Consider the following 21,166-nt stretch of genomic DNA (forward strand, 5'->3'; position numbering starts at 1 on the left):
TTAATTAAATATATATTTTTTAGTCGTTTAGCATTTAATAAGATATCAAAATTGTCGGAGAACAATCAAATAAATTCTCTGTCATAAAATCAAATAGATTTTTGACATAATATGCGGAGTACATATTATTATTATTTACGGTATTCCGATGAATTGAATAAGAAAAAAATAAGATAAAAGTTCGATATGCTTATCGAAAAAAATTATCATAGTTATTACGTTATGATGATAGCATGCGACTTTAATACATGCGTAAAAATACTATTTGCGAAATATCCAACAGGCGAAATCGATAAAATAAAGAATTGATTGTTAATTGAACAGAAAATTCACTATTGCTTGTTGTATACTAACAAAAAGCTGTATAATATATTTATAAATGAATAATAAATTATCGTTTTAAAAACTGTCGTCTAAGTGAATACTATATGTAACTATCCATTAACGGTAGTGTCAAAAATTGAGAGAACTTTCCATAAAATAGAAGCGGTAACTGTGTAACACAGAAGGTTTCGCTAATCGTGCACAACCTTTATTTTTCCACACGTTTTTTGATTTTTATTAATTGATTTTTAGAATTTTTAATTCTAATTGAGAACAATATTTTCAAATATTTAGATATTTAAAAACAATTTAAGGATAGTTCAATGCTGACGTGATCAACGATTTTTTTCAAATAATAACTTTTCTTTTTACAATAAATTGAAAAAAATATTTTATTAGCCTTTTTATAAGATATCTAAAGCGATATTTAAACGAGTGAATTCTGAGTTATTAAAATGTGTATTCCAAGAATAATCGATTAATAATATCAATTATATTAATTACTATACTTTTAGAATTATCATCGCTCCATATATTCTATAATTTATTATCATGAATTTATTTTCTTAGAGCATTAAGTAAAATAACTCAAAAATTGCTTGTTTCAATTTTAATTTGATATATGTTTCGTGTGAATATTTGGAAGAATACTCAAAAGCTTACAAGAAAAAGTGGTAATTCTTAATTGAAAAAAATATGTGTTGGTATCACTACATTCCACTTATTAATTAATAATATATGATTGCAGAAAATGTTTAAAAATATATTCCTTATAACTTATAAATACCTATATTTGAAAATTCACGAAATTAGAATTCGAATAAATTACTTATTTAAACCAATGCTGGGTATTAACCTCCTGTATTTTATGTATATTACATAATAATTACATCCGGGCAGACCTTGTTTTACAATATATACGGAATATCGTTACTTAGTATTATAATATATTATATTGTAGTCACTAATATTGTCGACCGAGTGCAGATTACATTCGAGTATATCTTGTTATAAGCAAGTAGCCATATAACATATATACTATAAATCGCATCGTATGGTTCAAAAGGGTTACAGCAAACCATTCACCATATTAATTACTATATAGTGGATTAATCGCACTTACACCGCAACGCCAGATAACCATTTTTCACGGTCAAGTGACCCAGTTGAGTCGTCCTATGATAAAAATACGCACTTTGCGTATTGTCAGAGGGAATGAAAACAATTCGGGGTGGGCGAAACTCAACAATCTGTTACGGGTTCAAGTCCAAATCGTTTTATGGATTGAAAGTATATGTTTTTTTTTTTTTTTTTTAAACTCAGTCAAACTCGTCATGTTATATGGTAATTTAAGATCTCGTTACACATTTTTATTTTATTTTTGTTAGGTGATTCTAAGTAGAGATATTAAATTTTCAAAAAATCATGACTATAAAAAAAAAAAAAATAGTAAAAAACATAATTTTTACTAAAATTATGTGAAAAAAAATATTTTCAAAAATATTAGTGTTTTCTGAAATAATAAACGGCTACGTTATTACTCTGTACATATTTTCAATTATTTTGACCAAGAACAAATATTATGCCAATATAACATAATAATGGCAGAATTAAATGTATACAATAAAAATATTTTTTTTTATTTATTGGGGCCCTTGCTTACACATAAATCTATATTACAATAATTGCAATTTGCAATACTCAAAGCTTATTATTTTGTTAACAATATAATAGTACTCAAGTGTAGTTAGTAGCAGTACTGTCAAACTACCATTCTATAGTGTAATATAAATATCATAAGAGTCCCTTCATTGTATACCGATATAAACTATATAAGATAACTTTATAATAATACTTACAAATAATAATTCATGTATTTTCCTTTTTTTTATCACTGTTTTGGTAAAACTAAGATGGATTGATTCATATAGTGATATATATTTTTTTTTAGTTAATATTTTTTCGATGAGAATTGTTGAAAATACACTAAACAATTTATTAAAAGCATTGATAATTAACTTGGACATGATTTAAAATCCTATCAGTTATTAGATAAACACCATCTTGACTATTACTACCGTTTTGACATTCAAAATTGAAATTTTTGTAGATATTCATAAAAAAAAAAAAAATTATTATTTCTGTACATTTCAAACTATTATTCCAAATCAGTACTTACCTGTTTTAAGTTTTAAGTTTATAAGTATATATGGGAAATTAGTATTATAATAAAAAATATTGACATACTGTATGCATTCGAGATTAAAACGTTTAGGTGGACATATGAAAAATACCAAGTGATTTCATTTAGGCACTACTTCATTTAAAGTTATTTTAAATCGTAAGAGGGTGATCAATACAATAACTAAAGTTGATCAATATTTTATATAAACCGTGAGTGTTAGTCATTGTCTGAGATATTAATATTATAAACTTTTCCGATGCTTTGTGAACCGAAACACTTATGGTAATGAACCTGACATTACATGTAGGTACATTTTTTTATAATACACGTATTCACTCTTCTGAACATGTTAGTATTTTTTTTTTTTATGCTTAAATTATGTAACCCGTTTTTGACGAACGTCATATTTTGACATTTTGTTTTCCGCCCATGATATACTATTCATAACTTAATTAAAATGATAAAAATAAATGAGTCAAAAGTTATAAGCTGATTCATTTTTCGAAATTCCTTGTTGTGAAACTCAAAAATTGATACTGCAGTGCTCGCATTATATGAAGCTTGTTTATGAAACTATTGATATTTATATTATTATTTTTTTTTTTAAGATAAGAAAATAAGAAAGTTAGTTTTAAAAACTCGTATCACGATCTATGTTATGTTACAGTGATAACAAATAACATGTTTTTAAAATAATTCCAACATATTATTATATCGATAATAAAAAAATAGGTTACAGCTATGTTTATTTTGTTGACTAATACAGACTTAAAGTAGCTTAATGCCATAATAATAGTTTATTGTGTCTATAATACACGTAGAGTTTTAAAATACCAAATATTTGTGTTTTATAAACGCTTAGATAGATTCGAATCATTTCAAAAAAATGGCGTATATAAATGATTATAGGAGTATCGTTAAGTATTTTAATTAATTGTCATCAGTTAAGTAAGGTTAGAATTACTTATTTTATCGTATTCGGCGAAACGAGAACATTAAATTTTATATTAATTTCTATATTAAATTCGTTCAAATAAATATATAATAATGTTTTGTCGAGATTTAAATAAGTACAACTCAAAATAAACGTAACTATATTATGTGTATATTAAACATTTATATGTCAATCATGTATATCGAGGGTATCATGCATATAATATTGTATACTGTTGTTTGTATTATGTACCTTTACAGTATGTTTAATGTCATATGTATATGTATATATATATATTATATATTTATAGACGATGCGAGATAAATATCCAATACATTACAAAGCCGGTCTTTATCTTATGTTTACAAAGACTAGCATATCTTTGCACAACGTTACTTTAAATTTACGTTTATTATAAAACATGCACACACAAAACTGCTACGATAAAATCCGACTATATCGATCGACTGTAGTGTCTGAATATTATATTATTGTAACATAAATAATACACAGGATGTTTATTCTTTTGTAAATCAACCATCACGTAATACTGCCTTAGAAAATACAAATGCTTCGCGAGTGCTCTGATATTCCATATAATAACCTATCCTAAACGGTGATGTAGCCTTCCATTTACTAATACGCAAAATAGGGAAGCGAATCTACGACAATGATATATGATTGAGAGGATGGATTTAGTACGTATAGTATACTTATGAATATACATCATGGAATCGTATAAGTCGATGGACAACAATACAAATCATGACTTATATATTTTTATATTATTATAAAACGCATTTTATATGGGGATAATGAAACTCATTTCTATAGGCGCGAGCAACTACGCATAAACTTGAACTATACAACACAGCTACACAATTTGTCATAATATTAGAGGATTTAGATGTGAAACGAACGTCGTATACCATTCGATTGAGTGGAGTCAGCAATATTGTCATCGTACGTACGTGTATACCGTAGAAACACGAGGACCCGTGTCGGTTAGCTATCGGAAGGGAAATATCGAAGAATGAGGATAGTACTTATACAGATAACACTGAAATAAGTCATATACAGACGTGGAATAAACAGCATACGCGATTACTTCGGTTAGAATTTTAACTTGATGATTTTTAAAATATCATGTTAAATAAATTTCTTATGACGCATAATAATAATATATCAATCGATTCATTAAAAATTATAAAACTACTACTGTACTTGGATTATTTTATAACTGCAAGCTATTTATTTATCCTTTCAAAACTCTAAGCACGTGTGTTAATTACACAAACAATTTAAACATTTGTTTATGATTAAATATTTCTATTTATACTAAACTATGTTTTAACTTTGAACATTTGTTTTTGTAGGACATGGTGCAGGGCTTGTGGACGCTGTCCCGAGGATCGGTGGATGACAAGCTCCGGTGGGCATTCACGCTATACGACCTGGACGGTGACGGGCAAATTTGTCGGGACGAGATGACACGCGTCGTGACAGCTATCTACGAGCTGATGGGCAAATTCGCCGAACCGTGGCTCAAGGACGGCACGACGGTGGCCGCGCACGTAGATTTCGTGTTCCAGGTGCGTTTAAAACTTTTTAAAAATTAATAACTCTACTTAAATTATGTGGCGTAGTGAGTAAGTATCATATTGTATGCGGTGACCAATTAATACCGGCAGAGTTTTTATCCGAGTCTAATTTTTTGAATAAATCACCGGATCAAAGCGCAAATAGCATTCACTTCCGTGTTACGTATTTAGATAGATTGTTACGTAAGTATTCGATGTCACCCAACCAAGTTGGAATTGTCTCGCGCTTTTAATGTGTCTTTACCATTGTCTTAAAGTCTGTCCTGATTTTCTGGTACCTCGTAATGAATTTTATGATATTTTTCAATGCATTACAATAGAATACAATATTGTGAGAACACGGCGTCTCTGATAGGCAATTTAACTACATTTCTACCTCGGTCTCGCTTTTCCTGTGTCCCCTATAATAATATTATAGGTGATGGTTTGTTTAAACGCTTATAATTACGACAATCGTCATAATAATTATTAAAATAATCATGAGCATTGTGAAATAATTATGTAAATTACCTTGGTAACAACCGACAGCAATTTAATACGAGCAATATAAAGACTTCGAACGTTGACAATGTCATACGAAATAACCAACACAATTCAATCTGTATTATATAAAACATAACTGTCGTCTCATCTATATTGAATTAAATCGGTATTCTGCCTTTAGTATCACATTTGGCGTTGTTATTTATTTGGACGATAAATAAAACGTAAATTGTTTTTTTCCGGTGCGCCTCTATCTGCCTTATCGGCCACTTTCTCTAGGACCTTATGACAATTTGTACGCACCGGGAAATGTGACGAAAATTAGTATCTGCAGTCTGTCTTGCCTGTTTAGCAAAATAGGTCAACACCGTTTGCGGACACTATCCAAAATTGTGTATATAATATTATTATTATGTACACTAACATTAAACATTTCTAAGAAAGCAATTCGAATGTTTTCATCAATTGTTTTTGTACATCTGAATACATAATATCGTCATGGCGGTAATGAGCGCTTTGTATTCGTAGTCTTATTTACCCAGCTAATCGGTTTACTTTTCTACGACATTAAGCCACACGCAATAGGTACTCGCTTTTAAGGTCTAAAAGTTTTTGTGGTACAATTATAATTTATATTATTTCCATACAAAAAATGCAAAATCAAGATAATGTCACAAAATACTTAAGCATAAAAAACGCGATAAACTCCAAAAACAGTATCGCTCAAATGATTACAGACTTTTGAATGTCATTTCTTACGTTAAATTACTCGTAGTAGATCTCAGCAGAGTACATCGATAATATTATAAGTACTAAGAACATGTAAAATAGATTGTATTTATTTATTTATCATTGAGATATGCATTAATCAATGTACAATTTTATTTATAAAAATCCATTTAAAATGCATATAAATTTATCGTTACAATACAATTTATATGCTCGAGTACGTTTAACCTCAGCGCCCAGTTCCGTAGATCGTAATCCATATTGGACGCAGAAAGTAGTTACAAAAAACACGGCAAAGGAATGTGAAGAAGCATAATATCATAATTATTACCTACATCAATAATTTACGGATTTCGACACTGTTATTCAAAAAATTATGATAACGTGATCATTTTGCAGTTTGCAGAGATGAACACACCACGATTGCGCCTTTGAAAAACATGTTGCATATAATTCTCGTAACGTTGTCCGTTGCATACCTATTAGTTTTAAATTGTTTTACTCCGCAAAGTATAAACATATATATGTATGCAAAAGCCAAAAGTCATCAGCAATATGGTAAAATACTTTACGTGACAGTTTATCGTAATGATATTATCTTTCGTCAAAAGCACAAGTAAAAATCGCAATCGTATAACTGTTAATATATATGACGTATATTACAATGTAAAGTTAAAGTTAAGCAAATTTTTTTCTTTACATTTTCACGTAATTTTCTTCATCTCACGTACGTTCTTTTACGATTTCTATTAATCATTATTAGTTTCTACTGTTTGTTCTATGAAATCTTTTAATAACACGTGAATAAATGTATTTGTCGGTTTACTGAAAAACGCGTCCAATACATACATTGGAAATATGCCAGCGTATTATCTTTGTGTAGTACACCCAAAATTGTAAACCTTTAGAAAAAAAAAAACACCTCTAATTTTATATACAGTACACACCGTGCAATATTAAAGTACGTTTTCGATACGTTTAATAAATCTAAAATCTCTCGATCGAAAAAAGTACCAATCAGATACATTACCGTAATAATATATTATTGTTAAAATATTATTATATATGAATATTCACCATACATGCTCACATCCTGTTTTTTCTTCAATAATGCATTAGTTTAAATTCTGATTTTTAAATTTTCAAGTATACTTAAAGACCATATTTTCAAATATTTAGATTTTTTAAACTGTTTCAAGAGTGTTCCATTGCAATATAAACTTTTATTTTTCACACAAAAATTTTCATATTTCAAAGCAGATAAATGTTTAGAAAATTGTTTTGTATCTAAATACATTAAAAAAAAAAAAATAATAATTTACAAAATTATTAGAATATTAAAACTTAGAAAAATTATTAATAATTCCATGAAATTATTTTACAAAAACATAAAATATATGTAATATTTATTCTAATATAGGTACTTACTATGCTTATAAAATGTTTATAAAATGTTAATAAATTAATAATATTTATATCGTTTAACCTTTTATTTACGTTATCGCGGAATAAATATGTACCTTAGATCTTATAATTTTTTTATTCAATTTTCAAATTTCAATTAAGTGAATCAAAATTTCAAAAAACCTCGCTTGTTTATTAATTTACTATGAAATAGAGTATTGTTTATTTGAATAATAAAAGTTTATATCATTAGGTACAGACACTCTTTGAATAATATAAAAATCTAATCTGGTAAAAGCATGGTAATTTACTAGATAACTTAATAATTTAAAAAATCAGTAGTTAGATAAATATAACTGGGAATAGCTTTATTAGTGAACCACCCTGTTAATTAACTGTTTTATTATGTATAATTCTTCCTTCCTACTCATATAATATATAAACTTCACAATGATATACCTATAAATTAAATATTATTTAAATTAAATAAACCGGGATCATACAAAAAAACACAAATTTAAACATTTGCATATCTCCGATTAACAAAATAAAATGGTCCTATAATAGCGTATAATGCATAATACATCTAAGTGCACCAACATATTATACGTGCGTGACGATAATATTCATTTTTTTATAATAGTCTCTACATTCATAAAATATCACTATTCATAACTCGACGTCTTTAAAATCATATTTTGCTATATTTTGTGTACTAAATAATGTCCAGTAATAGATGAAAACAGATTAAATATATAGCGATTTAACCATTTAAATATACCTTATTTAAATATTACAGACTCTAATCGTGTCTGTATTAAAATCGGTCATAATATTATTTTTGTATTTACAGATAAGTTTGAAAATACTCGTATTAATACTTTGTGTAGGTACACGTGTAAAATATAAATTAATTTCGAGGATGCGCAATAAATAATGGAATCCAATTTTTCGTTTACTTCGAGTTTACTTTTATGTAATAAAGAAAATAAACTTCAAACAATAATGATTTGAAAAAATTAGAAAAAACAACTTAGTGCACTACTACGTGATGATATTTATGTATATATATATATATATTTTTTTTTTTTTATTAAAATTACTTATCGCTATTAAATGTTAAAAAAAAAAAAAAAAAAAAAAAAAAAAAACATTCCGATCAGCGTTGTAAAATTATAACTAAAGGCTATTTGTCGACATAACCAAATGTTTAACTTCTAATCGAAATAATCGTGAATATTACAATAAAACTTTGTATTATTATACACTCTAGCAACAAATCCGATGAATCAATCGGACGACTACTGTGGGGCTCTCACGTAGAACGTATTATTTCGATATTATAATATTATTAGTGTTGTGTCACTGCCACGAAACACGAACGACTCGCGTTTATCTGCCGCGATAAAGAATAATATATTATATAAGCACGTAGTAGTGTTATAATATATTTACAATACGAACAACGGTGGGTGCCGACCGTAAATCCTATTCGACTTTCAAAAGATATATATGTACCTAAATTTATTATGTTTTCATTATTTGTTTTTTTTTTATTTGTTGTCGTTTGTCGGTTATTTTCTATCCTTCTTCCGTGTGTTCGCAGTTTGCACTTTATCCTGAGAGTAACGACGCCCTTTTTCTAATCAATGATATACGATGTTTGAGAATTATTAGAATCTGAGAAACATAAATACCCTATATTTGCAAAGTGAATATATTATAATATGTTCATAAAAATTTAATTTTTATAAAACAGGCAATTATAAGTATTTTATCCGGTTTCAACGAGTTTTCTTCATGCATTAATTAGGCATGCAATTTAATCACTTAAGTAAATTAAATGGTTTTTTTTTTTTTTATTTATTGAATTGCTATAAGAAACGTTAGTAAAATTACTAAATAAGACTTTTTTATGTAAATATAACACCTTATCTATAAAATCATATCAAGTTTCGTTATACTTTTTCAAAATTTTAACTTTTCGTGATTTACAGTAATTTAAAACAAAACAAAAATTTAATAACTATTTTCATTTTATTACAAACATAAATTTATGAATTTCGTACGAAAAACAAAAAAAACATAACGCGAAATGAGTTTTAATTTTAATACAAACAAACACAAAACATTAATAAAATTATAAAACGGGTATACTAATAAAAAAAAAATGCTCACCAACTAAATTTGAAGAACAAATTCATATTTTGATACCGGTTGGTTGGTTTGAGGATTGGAGAGAAGACGTGTTGAATTGGTTTTGTATAAATAAACTTATCCAGCCACCGTTATATCTAATGTTACATTATAGGATACATAATTGTATCTCATTTTATAATCGTGAAAGTTCCAAAATAAGTTTCATGTTATGATGTAAGTTTTATTTAAAATCGAAAAAATAACCATTTATCGTTTTCTAGTTTCCATTTGTAGTTTTTTTTTTTTCACAACGATTTATCTTGATGTCTAAGTGTGTTTTGTCGCGGTGTCTCGTGAATGTAATAATATGTTATACGTTTGCTCTGCAGACGGATTTATTTTTATGACCGTCGATGTAGTGGTTTACTCTGAAGATTATCGTTGACCCACAATGGTCGAAGTGTCAGACCAAATAAAAAATAATATCATCCACTTAAATATATAAAATAAAAACAACTCTATCGTGGAACTCAATAACTCCAATAACGGACACGCAATGCAATATTGCAGTTTTCATTTACTACGTATACTACGTATACGAAGGATGTGTATAAACGATAAGTTATAGGTACATAATATGCAAATTGTTTACTATAATATATTTATATAATAATAGGTAAAACCTATTGTCCTCTTGTTTTACCGTGAACTATATGTGGAATACTACGGAAAAAACTTACAAAGATCTCTAATATACATAATATACTACTTTTTAAAAGCATTATAAAACAGGTAATTTAATAAAATATAATAAAATATACTTGTGTCGACAATTATAAATATTTAACTTTAGGACTGTAATTTTTGTCGTTACTTAAATACTTTATATTTTTTAATATATTTTACTGAAATCTGCATGGAAGAATCGCGCTGTAAAATATACAACTAACCACACAATAATCGCTTCAAGGAATGAAACGTGGATTAGGTCAGGTATAATGCTATGCACTGTTATGTATAAAGCACAAAATCCGCCACAACGTATTTTTCCATTACTAGATGTGAGCAATTTATTTAGATAAAAACATTAGGATAATATAATTAGTATATAATATTAATAGCTTATACGAAAGAACTACACTGTAAAATATATATATATCATACAATCTGGCCGCACGGCAGTAATCGCGTCGAGGAATGAATTGTGGATTAGGCGAGTAGTTCTACGTAACGGCGTACTCCAAGACGACGCCCAAATTTAAATCCGAATATAAACGCCGATACGCTTAAACTTTTATGACTAACGAGCGTTTTAAAATACTACGATAGAGCCAAAGCATAATTTTTGTTTCGTGACACACACCGGTCGAGAAACAATGAAATAGATCAGGTACGACCTACAGTGGAAAGTGTCAGCAGTGAGAGTAATGATAACAATAATATATATGATAATATAACAACGAATTTATTAGTTACTAAACGTATACGGAGTTTATTTACAAAAACATATCATTACAACGGTACAACATCAATAGGTAGTAAGAGGACGACAACGTATCGCGTTGTAATAATATAATGTGCGAACCATCACAACTGTGCGCCGCGGTATTTGAACCGCGACTACGGTGACGGCCGACGATAACCGCACTAGAAATGCGGTATATGGTGACGAAATTATGCGACGCGCGTGACGGCGGCGCTACAATATTATAGTATTACAATATCGTTAGTCGAACGGGACTTGAGCGACTTTCGACGGCCATCAGTAGTCGGGCTTGTATGTAGACGAAACGTATCCGCCGTCCTTCTTGACTTCCGCGTTGAAACCACTGTGGTCGTCGGCGGTGTAGTCCACGGTGCGCTTGCTTCCTTCCGCGTCCGCAAAGTTGTAGGTGCTCTTCACGTATTCGCTGGCGTCAGCGTACTCGCTCTGGCTCTTGGCATCGCCGGTGTGCGCGTCGTTAACGCTGTATTGGAAGTTGTACGGGGACGGGGACGATGTGTAGGCGGCGGCGGCGGCGGCGTACGGATTGGGAGCCGAGTACTGAGCCGGTTTGTTGTAAGCTGAAGCGGAGTGGTACGCTGCCGGTTTGCTGCTGTAAGCGGACGCGGCGTGGTAAGCCGGCGCTGCTTGGTAGGCTTGGTGAGCTGGTGCGGTAGGATATGACGGGTAAGCCGGGTATGCTGGAGCTGCCGGGTATGCTGGAGCTGCCGGGTAGGCTGGAGCTGCCGGGTAGGCTGGAGCTACCGGGTAAGCTGGAGCTGCTGGGTAGGCTGGAGCTGCCGGGTAGGCTGGAGCAGCCGGGTAGGTCGGAGCGGCTGGGTAGGCTGGAGCAGCCGGATATGCCGGGGCCACGGGGTAAGTGGGCGCTGGATACGATGCGTAAGCCGGAGCGGCGTGATATGCCGGGGCCGAGTAGGGTGAGTATGTGGGTGCTGAATGCGATGAGTAAGAAGGTGCTGAGTGCGATGAGTAGGAAGGTGCTGAGTGCGATGAATAGGAAGGTGCTGAGTGCGATGCATAGGAAGGTGCTGAATGCGATGAGTAAGAAAGTGCTGAATGCGATAAGTAGGAAGGTGCAGTCGAAGGGTATCCGGGCTCCTTGTAGACAGCCAAGGCGGTGGCCACGGCAAAAGCCGCGAAAACGATCAGCTGAAAAACGCAAAATGTCGAATATTATTCATACGATCGCATCAATACTGTAACACGATTATAAAATACTAATAATAAAAAAAAAAATCGTCATCGTACTAGGTAGAAAACCTATACGGTCAAAAAGAACAATGTCAAAACATATTGTTGATGTCGATAAAAAATTATAATTTTCAAGCTACTGTTTTTTTTTTTATTTTTTTAAACCATAACGGTAAGCATTTATACTAATAATTACAACTTTAACCGTACTTCCGTATGAGGTATAAAATATTAATTTTTAATAACACTGCGATTGACAGTAAGAGAGAATGCACAGCGACGAGAGTAAAAGTAAATAATAAAAAATTAAAATATATAGGTACATAAATTAAAACAGAAACCGGTCGGAGCGGCGGCGGCGGTGAATGCTGTGCCTGAGCGTTTGGACAGTACCTAGTCATATTATCATGCTACATATTCGATTGCCGGCGGCGGTGCTCGTTTTTACGTCTCACCGTAATAGCCGTTATGAGATCCACGTGAGTTCCATGTCACGCCATCCGGTCTGATGAACGCTACAACGTCGTAGCCGACAATTTTTCTGGACGACAATGCGCCGTGCGATCGATTGTACGCAACCACAATATAACGAGATAGTAATTATTATTATATAATTTATAACCGTTATTTCATCGTATTTATATACGGTTAAATGTCTATCTCGCTCGGAAAGTTAAGCCGTTATGGCGGCGGAGAGAAAGTCTTCGAATCGAAACTTTCAAGAACGGAAACCACCGCCTCGTCAAAACGTTATAATATAGCGAAAATGTTATACATTGTGTCATTAGCGACTTTCAGTTATGAATCGTCCGGATCACATGGACACTCGACGTGTTACGATCGTTACGATTAAAAGAGAAAAAAAAAGAAAAATCATAGTCGGTCGAGACTAAGATAGAGGAGAATGAGAATATGATATATTTTTTTAACATAATATAATATAATTTTTTTTTTAAATAACAACGACTTTCGAATGCCAAGACGGATTATGCGAGACGTGTATACGTGTTTCATGTTCTAGACTTTGCGATTCTTACGGCGTTCAATCGGACCTAACACTTATATTATATGATTATTATTTATAAATGCGTTTCTTGGACCGATAAAAGTAACGATCAAAGGTATACTCACTGTTCTGGACATGTTGTGTGGATGGAAATTCTTAAACGTGTAGTGTAGTGACGGTGTTGTTGTCGTCAGTGGCTTCTGTGGTCGGTCGCGGTTGACTGTGATCTGTTCAGCGATTTGAGCCGGTATATATACGCCAGAATCTACCGCACTCGATACGAACGGGATCGTGTGCGATGAGGTGAAGTGGTGGATTTAGCTAAGACGACTTGCACGGTTGAAGGGGTTACCGGAACTGTTCTCCGTTGCCCCGGGCCCTACATTAGTTAGGAGTGTCGCTCGACTACATTTCCTGTAAGTAAAACTACGAGTGCACAAACGCACCACTACCGGACCAGGTTACCGGTCTTGAATGAGCCTCGCGGGTATCAAACGACAAACAACAGCCATGCCAAACGTGACAGTAATCCGGCACAAATTATATATTACACAAGTACGCGTTGAGATAGGCGTCAGGTAGGTTTTCACTTTTCAAAACGATTGTGCATAAAATGTTGATATAGTTATGGGTGAAAAACGGATTTTTTTCCGAACGATATCACTTCGACTACAAAGAGTCACAAAATCAATTAATAAAAAAAATCTAATGAGGATACATATTGTTAACAGCTAGTAAGAAAAAAGTTAAATATGACATTGTTAAATCATGTTATTTACTGGTACATTAGATTAATAATCATAAAAAAGACCAATTATAAATTATATCAGTTATAATTATCTCAAAAAATATTCAATACATGTTAAATGCGTAATATTAAATATTATTTTGATTTCACTTATATAAATCTATACCAGAAATCCCTATAAATATTGGCAATCGAAATGATTCCGAATAATACGAAAGCCTATAAGTGCTGTTGTATACTAGTACAATCCATCTAAATTTTAAATTTTAAAATGTTTTGACGTATGAATATGTTCAAATGTGTTTTAAAAGTCATGAATATTAAAAAAAAAAAAAAATAATATGACATCTGTCCTGCTAAAACGAAATTTGGATGTATAAAAATTATTTATTGAAACAATTTATTAATACGCTTTATTCTAATACAAATATTAATTTTACTGAAGTGTCAGTAAATATTCATAGTTCTTAATTTAAAAAAAAAAAAAAAATTGGTGAAATTAACAATCACCCATATATTATATATATACAATGGTATATTCAGCATGTATATTGCTCAATGTCACATAAAAACTGTAAAACAGCATTTAATTAACATATTGTAGTGATGAAGAATTTTGTTTCAATTTAACTCCACTAAAATTAGTAATTTTATTATTAATTTACATGAGACAAATATTTATCAAAATTAATGTTATTTATAATAAGCCATTGTTCACTATATTCACATTATAGTGTGTATAATAAATCAACTAAATGTATAAAATATTTAGAAAAAATTAAACTTTTTACTTATAGCTATGAACTACTACAAATAAACATTAACTATTAATTTCTAATTCGTTAATTTAATTTTAATTATCCTGTTTAATCAAGTAAAAATAAAATTTTTGGGTTTAACTTCTGAAGTTAATTCAATATATATCCGTCAGGTTAACTATTATTTCGATAATTTTATTTAATAATGCATATTTATTAGTTTTCGTGCATAAATTATAAAATATACCTATGTATTATTTATTTAATGACCTTAAAAATAATAACAGATAAATATTTTAGCTCATAAAGAATAATTTTCACATCTTCATCACCCAAAATCATATTTTGTAAATCGTATGATCACATATAATTATTTGTACATTAAGTTAAATAACTCAAAAACTAATTTCTTGATTGATGATCTAAATACATCAGCATTTTTAAAAACAATTTGTTAAATAAATCACAATAAAAAAAGAATTTCAAAATATTGTTAGGTCTGTGATACACTTAAACATTCTAAAAATCAAAATTTGAAGAAATTGATTAATGAAAGTGTGGTGATCATACTTGGTATGCCAATATCTATAAATATAACGAATATGTTACATAGACAGATTACATGTTATGAATAAGTATTATTTCTTTTTTTTTTTATTTAATTAATGTAAATCTCGTTATTAGTAATAAGATATAGTAGTTTCTAAACACACCACTACATTAAAATGCATTCATATTATATATCATGATTCTAGGTGAAATTTGTTATATCTAATTATGCAAATATGTAACAATAAATCGCGTTGCACCAGTTCTGAGTCCAGTTTGTGCGTGTTCACTTATTGAGACAGTATATTATATCGTAGAGGCTTGAATTTCAGTCGAGTAAATCTAATTTGATTGCGCAATTATATATATCGCGAGTGTGTGTATGTGTGCCTTGTATTTTGTGTAATTTACATATTGTTCAGACGATGAAACGCGCTTTAGCGTAAAATTTCTCACTAATAGGTACATATAATATAATATTATAATGATAATAATATATGCATTTTGTGTAAGTCGCATGATACAGTTCATATAATATTAGTAAGATTCACTCATATTGCGAAATAAATAATTTTATCGCCCGGCACGTCTTAACGTCTTATTCATAATAATAACACGTGGTTTTAACTGTAAATTAATAACAATATTAAATAACTACGGATACTCCAGTACTACAGTCCACGTCATTAAAGGTACATTTCGATTCGAAGCGCAATTCAAAACCAAACCTAACTCGTGGCCCGGTATGTAATGATTTATAAATATTTATTTTAAATCGTTGCGTAACTCTACTCCGAGAAATCGTGACCGCGTGTTGTATCAAACCTAACCATATTTTCAGATGGTCAACTGGCCGGAAAACAGCTTTTGAGAGCTATTTTGACGACCATTTAGAGCAAGCGCTGCCGGCTATGACCCGCGGGGATCCGTGAACGTTTCAATTGGCCTTTTACTACTCCCAACGCACTACCACCCTTACCCTGCTTCCAATCGTCCCGGCAATATTCGTTTACTTGGTTAAAACTTCTTTTAATTATAAAACACTCGAATCGTAGTTCATGACCCTCGGAATGTACACTCTATGTCTATGATGGAATAGCCACTCAAGTCGTGGTATACGGCTGGACCGGGAGAGTGGGGAAATCGCCTAGGCGACGGTTTCTCGACGCTTTTTCGTCTTCGTTTTAATCCGTTGTTCAGTCCTAAGGATTTATACTTATAATTAGGACTGACATTTTGATATATTGACAAGTTAAACAAAAAGAAAAAATTATCATTTATATTGTATATTGATGACTTAAACATAATAATCATTTATTTAATGTACTGCTTGTTAATACTTAAGTTTAACACAAATCGCTGACTTACGGAGAATAAAATGTTATTTAAACAATCTTTTTTTCAAAGTCAACTATTTAAAAAATTTTTATTAGGATATTTTAGACGTATATTATCAGTAAAAAATTATTTATGTAAGCCCAATAATAAATAAAATGCACAACATTTTAAGTTAAATCATTATTTAAAAATGTAAGCCTAGTGATAAGATATTTTTGAACAAAACACACAATAAAGAAAAAAATAATTCTGTATAAACGTAAACAGTACAAAATTATTTAAGATTAGAACGTTTTATAATGTGATTAATGCATCTAATAATTCAATAAAATAATATTAAAAACTAAAAATCTATTGTAACTAAAGATATTAATGTACAGTAAAGTAAATTTTCTATTCTAACCTCCTGTTTTAATCTTGATTAAATGTATGTACTAAAGTTTATTTTATAATTGAGTTACCAGAGTCAATCATTTTAAATTTGTTGATTTCAGTATTGTGATTGATATAAAATCAAATGTCATATCATTATATTACAGTTTATTGTATAGATTTAATCAACTTAAAATCCACTCCAAACGTATAATACTAATATTCAGAATTGATAAACAATCTAATTGATAATAAATTATCGTCGACTTTGATTTTCGAGTTTTGATAAAGTGGTTTTTCCGAAAACCAGACAGCTTTATTAAATTTTAACAGATAAGACATTTTTGATTGAAAAAGTTTACTAGATAATGTCGGAAAAACATTCAAATAAAATTTAGTTCATCAATATAGTTAACTATAAAAACGTCATCGGGTTCTATAAACGTGAGGTAATCTAATAAATGCTATAGGAAAAAATATCAACGACCCATACCGTACCGTGATATAAACTATAGTTTATATATTTACAAAAGGTTTACATATGAGTAAATACAATATGTGAATACTTTAATAATTGTGGGTAACGAAAAATTACTATTTCCAATTTTATCCATATAATTTGCAAAATTCACGGATTTTTATGCAAGTACAGTAATTATTATTATAAAAACGTAGGTTGTTATTATTTTTTCGTAGGTAATGGAAACGAACGTAAATAGTTTATACATGAATGATTTGCTAAACAACGCTTTATAGTAAATTCGTGTGATGTTTGAATATTATTTGGTCCGTCTAATAATTAATAACGATCAATGTTTTCGGTAACGATCGAGCCGACAATTTAAAATCACTATAAGCTCGTTTTCGATCAAGTAGTTATTCGTATTTTGGGTTTTTCATGCTATCCACACTAGATAAATGACGGCTATAAGCGAATAACCCGTGTATCATTTACCAATCACTCCAGTTGTACAATCTACATCTGAAGTATTTCAGTATTCTCGATTATCCACATCTTAACATTTCCGAAATTCACAGAAATGTTAACGACAAATCGAAACAAAGACCACTCGTATCAAAAGATTCTATCACTCATTCACAGTCTTAGTATTCAAAACTAACGAATAACATAAAACAATAGTAACTATTCTGATCAAAAATATATAGTAAGCGTAGTGATGGAATAATTAATTATCGTATGTATCAATGTAATGAGTTGCTGTAACAACGTGATGTTCAATATCTCGTTCGATCGAATGTCTTTGAGGTGTTTTTATGATTGCGCTTTTCTTTTTTTTTTTTTTTTTAATTTTTTGTGACTTGAAAAAAAATGCTTTAAATTAAATAATATTATTTAATAATTCTAAGTATTTGGACGAATTAACTAAAACTAAATATAATTTTTTTCGTGTGATATATTATGGTAAAAATATATTATTTTTAAATATTTCACGTCATAAGTCGATATTTTATTGTGATATATCAACACAGTCAATCATATTATTTATTCTTTACGTGGAACTAATGTTTTAAATTCAAACAGTTGTTAAAAATCGACTTCTTATCATCGTGCACAAATCAATCAATCAATTCTTATCTTATATTATGTATTTAATAGTTTTGTCGCTTTCGCAGCAAGAACCAACTGAATTGATTGATATTTTCAGGAATTGATATTTTAAGATATTTCCGCATTTAGGACTGTTTGCAATTGTGTTACGTACGTCCTTAGTGAATTTTATAGTCCGGAAGCACCAAACGTACTTGCGTCAAGAAAAAAATAATAATAATAAAGCCTATTTGGAACTCCGTTTTCCGCTTTAGGGCGTCAATAATACTCAAGTTTTTTTATATAGTATATATTATTATAAATCCATTGGACAAATCATGCGGACAAAACGAATGTGCTGTTGCGCAAAAACTTTTAGATTTTTTCACTCTTAACGTTCGTTTAGGAATCGAAATCGTAAAAAAAAACTGTACTATACTGCATATACTACAGTATATTCTACAGTGATACTACAGCTACTTCTAAAACTATAATGCTTTCTATACTCACCATTTACTATATCTGCGACAGTTATTTATATATTATTGGGATTATTTGAGATAAATAGGTTATTGTGCATTTAAACACCACTAGAGTTTGGCAAATCCTCAGCTCCGAGATAACATATATAAGTGTTATAAGTGTTTACACAAGACAAGATGCAATGATATAATATAATGTTGTTTTTTTTTTTTTTTTGTCTTGTTGGTAGTCTTAATTTAATAATAGAAATAAAATAATATCACCCGCGTACATATTTTGTTTAAACGAATATTTTGTTCTTTTCCGTATAGCAAGGCAACAGTTTTATTACCTACATTTTATTTACAACGATATATAAATTTTATAGGTATTTGAATGCGTGGTTCTTTTTAGCATAATCTTAAAAACTTATGCAGTGGTAAAGATAAAGGTTTTTGCGAAAATTCATCTAGTTCCTGTAGTATTAAACCGACGCCCCTATTTTATTATTTATAACTATATTGTACTATTATTTATCACCAATGCGTTATTGCTGAACCTAAACGTCGTTATACCGTCTTTTTTATAAACGTAGCATTAAATTATTATTGCCTAAATGACATTTTGATGCGTAAGCGTTGACCGGAACTATGCTACGATTCTAAGAAACTATCAAAAGCGATGAAGATTGTATATCGTAATATCCTTAATGTTATGTGCCGTAAATAATATGAGATTTGAAGGATATCTTACAAAAACACATTTTTGACTTCTTTGATCCACCACCTAAATTCTCTACCGTGTACCCACACAGCCAAATCTCAGTATATAACAGGTCTCCTTACACTGTATAATTAAAATTAGTCTAACATATCCCAGCTTACAGGACTTAGTAGAGTTTTTGGGCCATACTTTAACATTGCCGTTTTTCTAAGTCCATTACCAGTATTACTTTGTAGAGCTTAGATACAGGTCATTGGACCGAACTCTAACATTGCCGCTCATTACTTAAGTCCAGACCTTAGTGTTATATTTAACTAATTTCTTGGACAGAGTTATTTCACTCTGTTCGCAAATTTTATAAAATATTATATTAACATAATAAACAACTATACATTTACTCAGTAACCGCTGATCATTCTGTTTACCTTCAATCAACATTCTCAAATCCAAACGCGAGACCGAAAAGCGTTTCCAGAAATTTTTTTTATAAGCATAATATAGATACTTGAGGTCTCTACACAAAATAGAATAATATAATTTTATGAAACTTATATAGGTACTTAAAAAGTTTTTAAGAACATTTTTACTGAACAAAACCTGCGGAAAATAAATTAGTGCGATTTGCAACAGACCATTTTTATTTAAAATAATTTTGTTCCGCAAATCAATAAGTATTAATTGCTGTTAAAATATTTTGTTTTTTGTGTTTTTCGATCTTTTCGACCTATATAGTTTACATTTTTGAATGCAAATATCTCAAAATTGAAATTTATGTAAGCAATAGTACGTTATTTTATATTTATTCAATAATAGTTTAAAAATCATTCTTAAAATGTTTATTTTTACAGACGTTTAGTAAACATCAAACGCGAACACCATAATACACACTTGTAGGTACTAAATCACTAGTTTTCTCGTGTAGATCGTTTTTCGAATCCTGAAACATCAATGGTTTCAAATTTGAAAATGAACCATCCGTGGCATTCATCCAATTATTCGAGTATATCGTTTCAAATTTTTGTTATTATTAAATCGCGAAATAAAAATAAATAAATAAAAAACGTATAAAAGCTCTCGGTAACAGTACTTACGTGCAGTTGATGTTCAATCGAACCAATAACAATAATGTTTTAAACGACTGTCATTATGTTAAAGCCATTCGTGCGT

The 21,166-nt window shown here is 30.1% G+C and overlaps 2 protein-coding genes across 2 annotated transcripts in view; one reads left to right on the top strand and one right to left on the bottom strand.

Annotated features, from left to right (window-relative positions):
- The window catches only part of LOC112595788 (Kv channel-interacting protein 4-like), a 129,567-nt gene that overhangs the window by 90,501 nt on the left and 17,900 nt on the right, over positions 1–21,166 (top strand). Inside the window, exon 5 of the mRNA XM_025341123.1 lies at positions 4,820–5,035. Coding sequence (XP_025196908.1) covers positions 4,820–5,035 — 216 coding nt within the window. The remainder of the gene's footprint in view (positions 1–4,819; positions 5,036–21,166) is intronic.
- On the bottom strand, positions 11,242–13,737 carry LOC112595787 (DNA-directed RNA polymerase II subunit 1-like). The gene is made up of 2 exons (XM_025341122.1): positions 13,626–13,737; positions 11,242–12,452 (listed from the first exon to the last, which is right to left on the bottom strand). Exons 1-2 carry the CDS (start codon positions 13,635–13,637, stop codon positions 11,562–11,564), a joined length of 903 nt encoding a protein of 300 aa, XP_025196907.1. The 5' UTR covers positions 13,638–13,737; the 3' UTR covers positions 11,242–11,561.

The sequence above is a fragment of the Melanaphis sacchari genome, unplaced genomic scaffold, assembly GCF_002803265.2.
Source record: "Melanaphis sacchari strain LSU unplaced genomic scaffold, SCAv2.0 Contig2_pilon_pilon, whole genome shotgun sequence".
NCBI lineage: Eukaryota > Metazoa > Arthropoda > Insecta > Hemiptera > Aphididae > Melanaphis > Melanaphis sacchari.